General features: G+C 44.7%; 1 protein-coding gene across 6 annotated transcripts; it reads left to right on the forward strand.

Annotated features, from left to right (window-relative positions):
- The first annotated feature begins 1,464 nt into the window (after window positions 1-1,464).
- On the forward strand, window positions 1,465-10,619 carry COMMD6 (COMM domain containing 6). Of its 6 annotated transcripts, XR_008329990.1 has the most exons (9): window positions 1,465-1,784; window positions 2,312-2,368; window positions 4,327-4,385; window positions 6,643-6,708; window positions 6,807-6,883; window positions 7,368-7,536; window positions 9,104-9,256; window positions 9,796-9,909; window positions 10,113-10,619. XR_008329990.1 is itself a non-coding variant. In XM_053384657.1 (8 exons), the coding sequence occupies exons 1-8, from the start codon at window positions 1,727-1,729 to the stop codon at window positions 10,161-10,163; spliced, it is 690 nt and encodes a 229-aa protein (XP_053240632.1). In that variant the 5' UTR covers window positions 1,473-1,726; the 3' UTR covers window positions 10,164-10,619. The 6 variants fall into 6 exon arrangements, 5 of the variants coding, with proteins under 5 accessions (XP_053240632.1, XP_053240633.1, XP_053240635.1 ...); XM_053384657.1 differs by lacking the exon at window positions 9,796-9,909 and having other exon boundaries at window positions 1,473-1,784; XM_053384658.1 differs by lacking the exons at window positions 2,312-2,368; window positions 9,796-9,909 and having other exon boundaries at window positions 1,479-1,784.
- Window positions 10,620-15,382: the final 4,763 nt, after the last annotated feature.

Raw genomic sequence — 15,382 nt, forward strand, 5'->3', positions numbered from 1 at the left:
TTTATGGACCTAATAGGTATCTAAAGCCATTTGCACATAACAAAACATGTATTTTATCAAAGTACATCCAGTTTCCCCCCCCCCTTAAATTTTTTGGAGACACCCAAGAGAGTGGGGCCCTAAGCTATAGCTTGTTTAGCTTATACGTAAATCTGGCACTGTTAGAAGTAAATCCTCTGGAATTCAGCGGGGTTTGTTCCTAGCTAAGTGGGATTAAACTGCTTTGAATTTATTAATTTTTTACAATCAAGTGGTGTATAAATTTTATGAAATAAATAATAAATGAAGATGCCAGCTTTAGGCCACATTCATACAATACATTGAAAGCACTAGGATGCCATGCTGAACAGTTATTGATTCCCCCGGATAATTATGGGAGTTGTAGTTTTCGAATGGTGCAGAGATTATGGCAGGGGTAAGCAAACTTTTTCAGCAGGGGGCGGGTCCACTGTCCTTCAGACCTTGTGGGGGGCCGGACTATATTGTGGGGGGGAATGAATGAATTCCTATGCCCCACAAATAACTCAGAGATGCATTTTAAATAAAAAGACACATTCTACTCACGTAAAAACACACAGATTCCCGGACCGTCCGCAGGCTGGATTTAGAAGGCGATTGGGCTGGACCGGCCCCCGGGCTTTAGTTTGCCTACCCATGAATTGCAGAATTGCAATTAATTCCCAGAGTTCTCTTTTAAAATGGATTGATTGTTAAGCCACTCTGGAAATTGTAGGTCTGTGAGGGGAACAAAGGCCTCCTAATATTGCTTAGCACCCTTAACTACAGCTCCCAGAGTTCTTCAGGAGAAGCCACAGTTGTTTAAAGTGGTATCGTATGCATGGTACAAGCATGCCATAGTCAAACAACAGCATCTGAAGGGCTGCAGTCCAGAAGATATGGAACTTTGGGGTTTAGGATGCAATCATATGCACACTTAGCTGAAAGGGACCACAGCTGAAGAGAGTGGGGCTTGCTTCTGAGTAAAGATACAAAGGATTGGGCATACAGTAATAAGCATTTTTTATTCTGTCTGTGATGACTGGACCATGAGTTTCCAGTTTGGGAATCTTAAGATGCATTCAAAACAAAGCAATATTTTAAGGATTGTTTTGTTATGCTATATTATATTATATTACATTATATTGCGTTATATTACACATACATATATCCCATTAAAAATATTTGCTGGGGGGGAAGTACCCCAATAAATTGAACAATTTCCACATAAATCATAGGATCCAAAACAGAAAGACGAAAAAGCTGCTGCAGCAAAACTCGGCTCCCAAACAAGCCCCGCCTTAAATGATAGCCCAGCCCAAGATTCCTACAGACCGCCGGGTGAATGTTGGACTCCAACTCCCATCAGCCCCTGCTAGCATGACGAACGGCCAGGAATTATGGGAGTTGTAGTCCAGAAGAAATAAAATTAAGTTGGAGGGGAAGGGAAGAATGGAGCGTTTTCATGGGGAAGTGGCCACGACTTATTCCAGCGAGAGTCAACTGATTCCCCCGGGCAAAAATGCATGCTCGTAAACCTGCCAAAGCGACCAAGAGCGGAAGAAGCTCCGCCATCGGAAACAACGGAGGGAAACCCTGGCTTCTGATTGGCTAGGAGGGAAGTCTCCGAAGGAGAAAAATTCTTTGTTGCCGCGAAGTGACCAATCAGGGAGCCGCTCGTTGTTCGTCGACGTTCCAAGGCGTTCCAAAGTGGGAGGCGCGTCCTTTGATGTCCATGGCTGCGGGAGTCGCCGCGATGGGGCTCGGAAAGCCGCTCGGAGCGTGGGGTGAGTTTGGGGAGAGGTTGGTCGCTTTGGGGACTGAACGAGGAAGCATGACGTGGAGGCTATTTTAAAAAAAAGGCGGGGAGGGCTAAAAGCCCATATATTTTTACCCGGGAGTAAGCCTTGTTGAACATAGTGGGGGTTTTTTCCTGGAAAAAGGCGTGGAATATTATTATTATTATTATTATTATGGCTAAGGGTGTAAATGAGGAGGGTTCTGGGGAACCGGCCCATCGCCTCAAGTGCTTCCTGGTCTACATTGCCTCCTAACTCTGCTTAATAATAATTATATTAATAATAGTTTATTATTTATACCCCACCCATCTTCCGCTTCGAGCAAAATATTAAAATACAATAATCATCAAATATTAAAAGCTTCCCTAAACAGCGCCTTCCCACTTCCTACATAGGTGGTTCTAGATTCAGGTAGGTAGCTGTGTTGGTCTGACGCAGTCGAAATAAATAATAAAAAAATATTGTCTCTAAGGTACTCCTGGATTTTTTTAAAATTTTTTATTTCAAGTGCATAGGTGGTGTTTATCCTGTGCGTCTTTTGCAAGCCGCCTTCTCAACGTGCTTGCTCTCAAGTAAGCCCTCTGTTTCACTTTTAGCCATACCTAGAAGCTATGCCTTGCTATTATTTGCTGTTTATTAAATTTGCATATCGCCTTTCCCCTGTAGATCTCAGGGTGGTCAGTGGACCTTTAGATTTTGTGAGAGGGCTACAGCTCATCCTTGACCCCTGGCTGTGTTGCCTGGGACTGATAGGAATCAAAGTGCAACAACATCAAGAGAGTCACTGATCCTCCATTGCTGCTTCAGGTTGTCCTCAGAATAATCGCCCTACAGTTTCTTTATCCTAGAATCATAGAAGTATAGATTTGGAAGGGCCCCTGAAGGTCATCCAGTCCAACCCTCTGAAGTGCAGGAATCACAACTAGATCATCCCTGACAGATGGCCATCCAATCTCTGCTTAAAAACCTGCAAGGAAGGAGAGTCCACAATCTCCCAAGGGAATCTGTTCCGCTGTCAAAACAGCTCTTACTGCCAGAAAGTTCTTGCTGATGTTTAGCCACAATCTCCCTTTTTGGAACTTGAAGCCATTGGTTTGAATCCTACCTTCTGAGCAGGAGAAAAGAAGCTTGCTCCATTTTCCATGTAACAGCCCTTGAGATATTTGAATATCTTGTCTCCTCTGTCTACTCTTTTGCAGGCTAAACTTATCCAAATCTCGCAACAGTTCCAAATAAGGTTTTGTTTCCAGACCCTTAGGTGCAGGGCAAACTTGGCCCTCTAGATGTTTTGGGACTACAACTCCCATCATCCCTAGCTAACAGGACCAGTGGTCAGGGATGATGGGAGTTGTAGTCTCAAAACATCTGGAGGGCCGAGTTTGCCTATGCCTGCTTAAGTGTTTCCTGCCACACCCCGCCCAGTGAACACCTAATTTTTCCTGACATCTTCCTGCGTATGCTTTGCCCCTCAAAAAAAACTACATTCCATACTTGTGTGGACTACGGATGTCTAGGAGATGCTTGATTCACTTTCCAATATTCATCATTTTTGCAGCCACTGTTGAGCAGAAAACAACTTCTCCTTATTCATTCATTAGTTGGGTTAAATAATACAATGTTTATACTTTTATCTAATAGCAAAATACCTTTTTTGTTTTTTTTAAAAAAATATTTGCTTTTCTGTTTTATCATATCAGTGCATAGTATGTTACACTCAAGCCTGTGGTAGTAAGAGAGAAAGAGAAAAATAAATAAATATAAGACATATATCTGTAAATAATAATAGTAACATATTCCTCCAGTTTAATTGACTCTTATGAGCTTTAATTTTAACTCCTCTTCCACTCTTTCTCTTGTTTCCTATCTGTTGTCTTTTGACTGCGTTTTCTGATTCTACTAAATTATTTTCATTACTTTACACTATTCCGCTTTGTCACATCTACTGCTGAGTATTTTTTTCCAGTCTGTTACACTTATTTTCTTCTTATATTTTCCATATATTCTATATATAACGTCCAGTCCTCTTTTTAAATTCTTATCGTCTATATTTCTTATATCTATTTGTCATGCTAGAACGTTCTATATATTTTAAGGTGCTGTTCTTCTCTTGATGGTCCTGCATCTGTTCTCCACTTTTGTGCTACGAAAATTCCTTCTGGAAATATTAACAATAGAAATCCCCAAGAATAAAACTACTCTATGGATGTATGTGACTACAGCTGCCCGAATTCTAGTAAAAGACCTTTTGAAAACCATTTGTGGAGCAGTTAAATTTGTGAAGCCCTGCTGTTCATATGAGCCAGAGTGTAAGGTTTTGGGGGGAAAGGGATTCTCTATTTTTTGCTGTGCCAAGGCAAACAGGTGCAGCTAAGGGGTTTAAACCTGCCAGCAAAGTGCACAATTTTGGGGATTTTCCTCAGGCTACTGCCAGCGAAATACCCACTGGTGGCCATTTTACATAGATGGTGCATTGGTTAGAGTTGCACAGTGATTTAAATGTGAAGCTCAAAATCTTCTCTCTGTTTTGCAGATTTTGGCAGCACCGCGGACATCATCAGAACAATACCACAGGATCTGTTTGCAGAGCTAGTAAGTAACTCCTTTCCCCCTTTTAATCATGGATCATTATATAGCGATTTTGCTCCATTGTGTGTCTTGTGGTTTTTTATTTCCCTTCCTAGTATTTCTGATGCGCAGTTTCATGAATGAAAAACAGTTTTGCTTCAGAGGATGGTGGGATGGAGCCATGCTGTCTCCTCACATGGGACTGGAATATATTTTAAGACTTGAGATGCACTCCACTGAAAACAGTGGCGCTTACTTCCGAGTAAACATGCATAGGTGACACAGCTCATAAACAAATCTACCCTCTACCACTTTATATTTAAGGAAAGCTTATTTATTTGTCTCCAGGATAAACCTCACATTTGTTTGTATTATTTAACTTAATAATACAATTTTAAAGAAATACCATACAGTGGTACCTCGGGTTACATACGCTTTAGGTTACATACGCTTCAGGTTACAGACTCCGCTAACCCAGAAATAGTGCTTCAAGTTAAGAACTTTGCTTGAGGATGAGAACAGAAATTGTGCTCTGGTGGCGCGGCGGCAGCAGGAGGTCCCATTAGCTAAAGTGGTGCTTCAGGTTAAGAACAGTTTCAGGTTAAGTACGGACCTCCAGAACAAATTAAGTACTTAACCCAAGGTACCACTGTATTGGCCCGAATATAAGCCACACCCACAAATAAGCCTTTAAAATTTGGTGGGGGGGGGAGAGAGAATACCCAAATATAAGCTGTTCCCTTAAAATTCTGCAGGCACTCACACCCGTAAATGGCAAATGTAGAAGAAAATCCTATGGGTACTAGAGAGGACCCACAAGTGGGTTAAACAGCTGTTCGTAGCACCGTAAATGCAAATAAAAAATCAATACTGCACTGTAAAATACGAGGAAAGCGACGAATGACATTAGAATTAATTGCCCAACAGTCTCAAGCTCGCAAATCGGCAATAAAACTTTTTTTTACTGTATGTCCGTTTCAGTAGCGATATTGTAAAAGCCAATTTTTGTAAGGTCACGAATTTAAGCCGCACTTAGGTAACTTTTCACGGTCGGAATTTGGGGGAAAAAGTGTTGCTTATATTCGGGCAATATGATACTCTCCAACAAATCATTAGAGTTGAAACCGTTTTAGGTTCCAGCCTGTTAATATTATGGCCGCATTTGCACATAACTCTAAGAAACCATAGTTTAATGTGAAAATGATGGTTCCTGGAGAGGAGACAGCAGGCACTTTAGCCAGTTGATGCAAGCCATAGTTTGGCTTAGTGTTACGTTCAAACCAGGCCCTTATCGCCTTATTGGCAAATGTAGAGTGCTTGGCCAAGTAAAGACTATTATGTACAGACCCAAGGACAGCCTCCGTGGTTCAACTGTCCAAGGGGGCTGGACTAGGTGAGTCCTTTCCAACTCAAAATTTAAAAAATAATTGAACAGAAATGTAAATTTAATTTACAGAAGTATATACTGCTATATCATTTTTTTAAAAATCTAAGTGGCTTACAGTAGTACCTAAGCGTAAGAAAAACACATAAAAATGTAAAATCTGAGACTATCAATTTCCATTATGGAAAGACGTAATCTTAATTGCTGGCCTAAGCCAGGTGGCGTAGGAAAGTTTCAGCAGACGTTTAAAGGTTGAAACAAGATGCACGATGAATCTTTAGCTTTAGTTGATTGTTTACCGTTTAAAGGTAAGTTTCATATTAGCAAGGCCCATTCTTGGAAATATGGATATCCGAGAGAATTTACAATAGAAGCAAAGGACATCCTTAATGCCCTTTTATTTAATCTTTTTTATTATATATAGTTTATAGTTTCCCCAGCCACTCTGGGCGGCTCCCAATCGAGTGTTAAAAATACAGCATTAAATTATTGGCCGTCCTTTAGTACAGTAGCTCACTATAGCCAAGGAAGCCTAAAGATAAGTCTTCCCTTTAACTCTCAGTCTCGGTTATTTAAACGTGTATGCATTAATCAGTCAGCTAAAACTTCTGGTTAAAGCTTGTAGCCATGGGTAGATTATGAAAATTGTCCAGGCAAGGCCTTCCCTACCATAAGGTTGATAAGTCGCTAGCTGATTGACAGTTGCCATGTTTTTGAATGATCTTAAAACCAGGGATTCTTCTACCCCCATTTTATCACTCTATTGCCATTGAAAGCAAATGAATGCTGTTTCGTTCCGGGGTTTGGGGGGGGGATCCTTTTAATTCCCACAAATTGCATTTGCAATTAGCAAGTAGTTGTCATCTAAGAACCATTTACAATCTTCTTTCTTTGCAGTGTCAGCAAATCATTCAGAATCTTCAGTGTCAGATCCCAGCTGTGAACACAGTGGAACTATGTCAGGTAAACTGAATCGCTAAAACAATATTGCATGCATATTAACAACACCCGTTATTAATTTGTCCTCTGCTACAACCCTATGAACTGCTTTTCTCTCCTAGAGATTTCAGGCAGCTGGGATTGAAATAGTCACTAGTGACCTGGAAAAGGTTGTTAATGCCATTTCCTTTGTATTCAGGTAAGCAAACATGGTCCTCGGATCTCTTTAACTACATCGCTACTGTTTACTGCAAGGAAGAAATTTAGTATCTGTAATTATGAGCAGTGCTTCTGTGAATTAAAAATACTGATTTACCCTTATAGCCTGGTTTGTTAGCCTGCCCTATAATCATCTACGATATACAGGGATTCCTCATACATATTCTTTGGTACACCATTGGCCCAAGGCAAACCATGATGCTCTGCTTAACCTCCTTGACAGTTTCCTTTGTGAGATAATTCCAGAATTCACTGGAGGAAGAGCAAGCCACAAGTATGATAAATGATCTAATTTTGTTTAATTGTATTTTATTTTATTTGTGTGTTTTTTACAAAAACCCTGCTAAAATAGGTGTAAAACAGTCTTCCAGGGGACAAGCAAAATTTAAAATCAGCTCTTTTCTATTTAAAATCTAGCAGTGAAGTCTTCCTTTCCCCTCCTTTCCTTTTTTTGTTTTGTTTAGCACAGCAGCAAAAGATAAACTCTCGCCAGAAGACCTGTCTACCAGGCTAGGAGGTGCAGCTGGTACTCTGCCGAAACAAGCTGTCCAGGTTCTTCGTCACGTCTGGAACGAACAAGGCAGCTCGATCGCGGTGTCGGAAGATGCCAAAAATGTAGCAGTTGTTGGACGGGTAAAACAATTTGTTTCAAAGGAGGTTTGCACTGGGGTAGCCTCCTTCTGCAGAGCATGGCGTAAAATTCTAGTTGTATATTATTGTTGTCCCATGACACAGTATCCTGGTTTGCATACCACATTAAACCATAGTTATTTAGAAAAAACCCCTACTATGGTTTAACATGAACGAGCAGCACAGTGTTGCATGCTGTGCAAAAGTTTCCAGGGCTCTGGCTGCTATCTCTGAGCTGAAGATGTAGGTACCGTATTTTTCGCTCTATAACACGCACCCGACCATAACACGCACGTAGTTTTTAGAGGAGGAAAACAAGAAAAAAAAATATTCTAAACGAAACTGTGGATGTATGATTTTTGTGGTTCATGCTGTGGCTACAGACATGTGATCTGACAGTGAGTTTGGAGTAGCCCAATGCAAAAATCCTGAGGATCCATGTGGATCCATGCTTTGTAACCACGTTTTTGCACCACTGCGGCCCCAGGCAACAGTGGGTGCGTGGGTTTGTTTTGGTGCAAGATGTAGCCATGGACATGCTATGTGATCTGATGGTGAATTTGGGGTGACCCAGTGCAAAAATCCTGAGGATTCATGTGGATCCGTGCTTTGTAACCACGTTTTAAGTGGGGAGGGAAGGAAAAGAACTCAAGGCACGCGTGGGGTGGGTGCAGAAGGATGCTGCTAATAATGAAAAAGAGGGGTATAAGGGGAGAAGGCTCCTCTCCTCTCCCGCTTTGCTCCTTTAAAGCAAGCAGGCTCTGCTTTTCTCCCTCCTCCCCGCTCATCCCCGGCTTAGCAAGATGAAAAACTTTGCTGCTATTTAGCGAGCTGAGTGGGGAGGAGAGAGGGACAGAGAGCCTGCTTGCTTTAAAGGAACCAACCGGACAGGAGCCGCTTACACTTGTGTAAGCGGCTCCTCTCCTCTCCCGCTTTGCTCCTTTAAAGAAGCAGGCTCTCTGTCCCTCTCTCCTCCCCACTCAGCGGCTCTTCTCCCGCTTTGCTGTTTCAAAGTGAGCCATGGAGGAGGGAAGGAAGGGGAACCATGGATCCTCTGCTCACGACTGCAGCAGATCCCCCCCGCCATCCGTAGGCATTCCCTCCATAACACGCACAGACATTTCCCCTTACTTTCTAGGAGGAAAAAAGTGAGTGTTATGGTGCAAAAAATACGGTATGTTGTTTTGTGCAAAATGGGGCTCGTGGTTTGTTTGGGGAAGCAAACCACGAGCCTGGGTTCAGACCAAAAAACATCATTATTAATTAAATGACCATTGGTTTCTAAGCTGTGTTTTAATGTGGCGTCCAAGGTTTGCCGCAGCTCTGTTGACATCGACGACAACTTGGTTCACATCTGAATTAGCACACTCTGGTTTGCTGTGAACCAGAATATCGAGGAGGGAACAGGAGCAAGCGTGGGGAAGAAACTGCGCATGTGCCCAAGTCTGTTTAATGGAATGCCAAAGCATGGTTTGGTGCTGCATTTGAACACACTACTTGCGCATTCTGCCAGCCTTGAAGACCTCATATTGGCCACAGTGTCTGATTCTCTCTCTTTATTTATTTCCAGCTTATTGATTTTCAGTGGAAGCTGGGGATGGCAGTGAGCTCCGACAGCTGCAAATCTCTGAAGTCTCCTTATGTTACGATGGCAGTAAAAGTGGCAGATGCTTCAGGCCACATCACAAGCAAAACATTTGAAATGACGGTCCCACAATTTCAGGTTTGTATAATAACATAACCCCTTCTAAAGGCTGGCACTTGTTCTAAGGTGGTTACAAATCAACTGGGTTGCAATGGAAACACCATTGGTTTTCTGTGTTCCTGTTAAGTTAAGACTCGAAAACTGGGGAAATGCGTTGACTTTCTGAAATATGTTTTGTGTAACGGTGTACTATGATTGGCTCTAGAATAATAATAATAATAATAATAATAATAATAATAATAATAATGGTAATAATTTATACTCCGCCCATCTGGCTGAGTTTCCCCAGCCACTCTGGGTGGCTTCCAATCAAGTGTTAAAAACAATACAGCATTAAATATTGAAAACTTCCCTAAACAGGGCTGCCTTCAGATGTCTTTTAAAGAGAAGATAGCTGCTTATTTCCTTCACACCACTACCAAGAAGGCCCTCTGTCTGGTTCCCTGTAACCTCACTTCTCGCAATGAGGGAACCGCCAGAAGGCCCTCGGTGCTGGATCTCAGTGTCTGGGCTGAATGATGGGGGTGGAGACGCTCCTTCAGGTATACAGGACCGAGAATGAAAAAGAGAGAGAATTTGGACATTAGAGGAGAGAAGGGACGTTGAAGAAGTGCAGAAGTGTGAAAAGGCCCTGACTGGGGATTTGAACTTGGAGATACAAGCCAAACACTGTAGGTCAACTTCCTGCAACTTGTGTCATCCCAATGTTTTGGACTGTAACGTTGATCAACCTCTGCCAGCACGAGCAGTGGTTAGAGATTTTGGTAGTTCTAGTCCTAAACATTTGGGGGGCACCAGTTTGAAGTAGGCTGCTACATCTCACGGACTGTGTATCCAAATAATCGTATATCCTTTCCTTTTCTTTCCATTTTAGAACTTCTACAATCAGTTCAAGGAAATGGCAGCCGTCCTTGAGACAGTTTGAGCATCTGCTGTGCAGCTTGTTTTGAACCAAATGAGCTGTTCTTGTTTGCCTTAAAACATTGTTGTTTTTGCTAAGAGAAGGTGTCATTTCAATTTCCTACGCGACTTTGCCCATCTGCTGGACTCTTCATGTTCAAAGGCCTGTAAAATGCCTTCTTATATACTGAAATGCTACACATATGTAGAAGGACGTGCTGCTTAAGAGCAAATGTAGTGGGCATAGGATTTTCACCATACAGAAGAACCCAGAAAAGTGATACTGTGCAGGAGATGTTGCCTGAGTGCTGTTAGACCACAATTATAAAGCTTGTGGTTTCTGTTAATTTTTAGCTCAGGCATATTGATTAGCCTGTTACCCATGAAAAGTGGCATGCCACATATTTTGGGAACCCAAAATGCTGATGTTTTCTATTAAATCTAATGATGGGGAAAATCGTTGCACCTTTATTTCCCTGATTGTCTGTTGCCTTTTGCTTATGAACCTTAAGACTGTGTGTGAATGTACTTGTCTGCTGCTAGACGTTTTAAACACAGTAATTTTAGGCTGGGATTTGTAGTTTTCCATGCATGCCCCAGACTGCAGAACCTTGGGCCTTCTGAAAATCAGGAGTGGTCCGAGGAGGCTGCATCTGATAAGCAAAACTGTCTGGCTGTCACCTGTATGCATGCATGTTCCCTTTTTTTTAGATGCCAGCTAGCCCATTAAAGGTAAAGGGACCCCTGACAGATAAGTCCAGTCGCAAACGACTCTGGGGTTGCGGCACTCATCTCGCTTTACAGGCTTTATATTTGTCCACTCCACAGACAGTTTTTCGGGTCATGTGACCAGCATGACCAAGCCGCTTCTGGCGCAACGGAACACCAACACCAGAGCACCGCACGGAAACTCCGTTTACCTTCCCACCGGAGCGGGACCTATTTATCTACTTGCATTTTTTGGCATGCTCTCAAACTGCTAGGTTGGCAGGAGCTGGGACCAAGCGACGGGAGCTCACCCCATCACTGGGATTCAAACTGCTGACCTTTTGATTGGCAAGCCCAAGGCTCAGTGGTTTAGACCACAGCGCCACCCACGTCCCTTAGCTAGCCCATTGTTGTTGTTGTTTAGTCGTTTAGTCGTGTCCAACTCTCGTTGCCCCATGGACCAGAGCACGCCAGGCACTCCTGTCTTCCACTGCCTCCCGCAGTTTGGTCAAACTCATGCTGGTAGCTTTGAGAACACTGTCCAGCCATCTCGTCCTCTGTCGTCCCCTTCTCCTTGTGCCCTCAATCTTTCCCAACATCAGAGTCTTTTCCAGGGAGTCTTCTCTTCTCATGAAGTGGCCAAAGTACTGGAGCCTCAGCTTCACAATCTGTCCTTCCAGTGAGCACTCAGGGCTGATTTCCTTCAGAATGGAGAGTTTGATCTTCTTGCAGTCCATGGGACTCTCAAGAGTCTCCTCCAGCACCATAATTCAAAAGCATCAATTCTTTGGCAATCAGCCTTCTTTATGGTCCAGCTCTCACTTCCATACATCACTATTGGGAAAACCATAGCTTCATGGATCACTCACTGCCTTGCCGTGGCGAAGGAGCTTGAATAACTCAGAGAAGCTATGAGCTATGCCGTGCAGGGCCACCCAAGATGGACAGGTCATAGTGGAGAGTTTTGACCAAGCGTGATCCACCTGGAGCAGGAACCGGCAAGCCACTCCAGTATCCCTGCCAAGAAAACTCCATGGACAAGGACAACAGCTAGCCCATTATGGGCTATTAAATACAGCTTTGGTTCTATTGCAGAGTACTTGCTTAAAGTGATTGCTCTCTTCTTTCCTGATGTATAACCCATGTCCTTTCCTCCCAAACTAGCCCTGAAGCAAGCAGTGAATGCTGACCCAGCAGTTAAGTTTAGGAAGTTATAATTTGATGCATAAGCCCTCGGTCCCTGTCTGCTACTGTCCTTCCACAGTTATGGTCTCTTCAATGGAGGGTCTGGGTAAGAGTCAACAGTTCATCCACTCTTTATTTCGACAAGTTTCTTGCCTTGTCGCAAACCTGTAGAAATTACTAAGAGGCCTTTTAACTGCTACTAAATGACCTCCAAACAGCTTATTGTATCAACAGGGGCAGTGAATATTTTAGGGCAGTATAGAATCCTCTGGAATTTTGTAGAATTGAAATAATAAGGCCAGTGGCTCACTGGAGAAGAGGCTTAAGTTGAAGTCACCTTTGGCTATATTCTCTCTCTCATCTCTTGCTGCTTTTATAGATGAACATACAGCAACCAGGTAGAAAAGGTGGGGAAAAATGGAGCACAGTGTAAAACGCTGTAGCACCAGCAAAAAGAATAAGATACTGTAGTAGTTGCAAACTGCATAATGAAATAGAATTTAAAGTGCTTAAGTCCCATCTTCCGTTTATCTAAGCCAGCCTCTCCATAGGTCACAGGAGTCAGCAAACTTTTTCAGCAGGGGGCCAGTCCACTGTCCCATATACCTTGTGAGGGGCCGGGCTATATTTTGAAAAAAAAAAAATGAACGAATTCCTATGCTCCACAAATAATCCAGAGATGCATTTTAAATAAATGAGCACATTCTACTCATGTAAAAACACGCTGATTCCCGGATTGTCCGCAGGCCAGATTTAGAAGGCGATTGGGTCAGATCCAGCCCCCAGACCTTCGTTTGCCTACCCATGGAGTAGGAGGATGATCTGTATCTCAAGCTGTTGTGACAATAATGACTAATAAGTAATCCTTAGTAATTAGTAAAAATAAGTAATCCTCACACTCAGCAAAGAGCCAGCACAAGCTCTGATGCAGAAGTTCCTACCTGCAGTCTCCTAGGACGATGGGTGCTATTCTAGTGCTGCAACTGGCCCTTTCTGCATTTGAGGGCAGATTCTAGATGCTGCGCCAGCAGCCTCCCTAGGGAACTGGATCTGAGGATAGTTTGAGGATTACTAAACTAGCTGCAGAGATGCACAGCTGACCTGTGTGTGTGTGTGTGTGTGTGTGTGTGTGTGTGCGCGTGCGCGCGCGCGCTTGTTTTAACAGTCATGATCGCAACCTAGCATACCCAAATATGAACCCTAAACACTGACTTCCATGAGCAAAATGCCATTGAAACACTTTCTCCCAAGTACTGCAGGGCTTTGAGGATAACAAATGGTAGGCGGATTAAGGGATAAGAAGCCAAATGATGAAATAAGTGGATAAGCCTGTCAGGAGATGAGGGGGGATTATTGGATGGGTTGATGTGAATGGATCCCCGGATCGTGAGACAGGAGAGAGGGAGTGCCGTTTTGTATTTACCCTCAAAAAAAGGCTGCTGGTTTCAGTAGTTCTTGCTTTCAAGTAAACAGGCTTCAGTAGCAGCCTTTAATTGTTTTAAAAGGGGAAGGCGAGGGTTTGGGAACCACTGGTCTAGTGTATAAGATGTGCAACCATAGTCTTTAAGGCGCCAGCCCCCAACCTACAAATCAAATACAACACTACCTCTTGGAAATCTATAGTATTTTGGAGGAAGAGTACCATATAGGCTATAAAACCTTAAAATGTGAACTTTGGAGGTGGGGGTTTGAGATGGACAGAGACCGATCTCCTCCTAGGTATGAATGATTAAAACAACACCCCTACAGAGCAGGATGGTCCTTTAGGGCAAATTGGGCACCAGCCTCAATCAGCGGCCGGCCAGCCAGTCCCCACCTGCCTGCTTTCAGTTTTCCTCAAGCCTCAGTGTTGTCCTCAGACAACTCAGCACGGAGGCCAAAACGAGAAATAATTGGCAGTGGCTCTGTTTATGGGTGGTCTCCCTGCCTTGTGCCCCACTGGTTCCAATGGGCACCAGCCACCACTGCACCCTCAGATGATTCACGGTGCAAGCATGACACACCAGGCAGAGCTCGATGGGGCTTCTTACGCCCTGAACTTGACTTGCTGCAAGATCCTCCTAAGTGGGCTTGTTTCATACGTAAGTCCCCCTGACTTCAGAATACCAGGTCATCCTTCTTTCTTAGCAGCACCTCCACAGGGCCCAAGCCTGGGCAGTGTTTCTGGAGGTCCTGGACACCCATCCAGAGGAAAGCAGAGCAGGAGTTGCCAGAAGGCAGCATACAAGACCCCCACACAACCATCTCAGGGATGGGTGTAAGGTTTACTCTTTAATCTCTGTGGAAAAATTTGGCAAGGCAGCAGAGGTTTAGGGTCAGGGCTTTCCTTCTCCCAGGTTGACAAGCCCCATCTGCCCCACTTCCCTCTACAGCACGTGTAGAAACCACCTTTTCCACCTTTGGACCCGCTAATGGTCTCATCTGCTCAATCCACTAGAGCCTGTCTTCACATGCAGGGAAAGTTCCTAACTCAAGGGTTTGAGACCCATCGGCTACCCTCACCTACAGATCATAGCTTCATTTATTTTTAATATTGAATCTTGGGTGTTTTTCTTTCACCTCAAAGCCCCTCAGGGAGTAATATCCAGCAATGCTCATTGCATTACGACAGGGCTGGGAATTATGCCCCTTGTGGCGTTATTGTGGCTTATGTCACAATAAATCCCTCAGTCCACCAGCCCCTCCCCCCTTGCTTCTTCTCCCTCTCGGCCCCCCCGCCCGCCTAAGTAAGAGTAAGTTAGAGCCTTGACGCGTAAGTTGCGCTGGTTCGACGGCGGCGACTACCAAGCAAGAAGGCAGGCGCGCAATCCGGGCAAAAGACGCCACTGAAGCCCGCGCTTCAACTTCCAAGTTAACCCGCTCAGGATCGCGCTTGCGACCCTTTCCGCTGCTGGATCTTGCCGCTAGATCCGCCCTGCGGCAGCCAGCGGACCGCGCAGGGTGCGTGCATGAAGCCGCCGACGCCGCTCCTTCCTCCCCTTCTGCTGCTGGGCATGTGCGGCCCCACGCGCACACATGCGCGCCGGGCGCGGAGGATGCGCAGACGGCGAGAGGACTGTCGCTTCGCCTAGGCTGGCTGGAGCGCGGATCGGCTTCTGCAGCCGCGTCGAGGCGGGGACGGGGAGCCTCCGGGAGGGAGGGAGGCGCGTCTCGTTTTGCTTCGGCCGTCGGGAAACGACGCGGGGAGTCTCCTTTGCGGGCCAACTGCAGGGGAGGGCGGGCCAAGCCGTCCAGCCCGCCTCCCAGGCGCGTCGCCTTTCCGTGCGCCACCCCTCGCTCCGAGGAGGCGGGAGGAGGCATCCCTCGCGGCCGCCTCACTGGCGCTGCCCGGCGGGGTGGGCGGGCGCAGGA

Source organism: Podarcis raffonei, chromosome 4 (assembly GCF_027172205.1).
Source record: "Podarcis raffonei isolate rPodRaf1 chromosome 4, rPodRaf1.pri, whole genome shotgun sequence".
NCBI lineage: Eukaryota > Metazoa > Chordata > Lepidosauria > Squamata > Lacertidae > Podarcis > Podarcis raffonei.

What these genes read in the sequence shown, in the direction of transcription:
- COMMD6 (XM_053384657.1), top strand. Translation starts at nt 1,727, where the DNA reads ATGTCCATGGCTGCGGGAGTCGCCGCGATGGGGCTCGGAAAGCCGCTC. An exon ending in AAAGCCGCTCGGAGCGTGGG is followed by an intron (nt 1,785 to 2,311) that starts GTGAGTTTGGGG and finishes TCAAGTGCATAG; the next exon opens with GTGGTGTTTATCCTGTGCGT. An exon ending in TGACGGTCCCACAATTTCAG is followed by an intron (nt 9,257 to 10,112) that starts GTTTGTATAATA and finishes TTTCCATTTTAG; the next exon opens with AACTTCTACAATCAGTTCAA.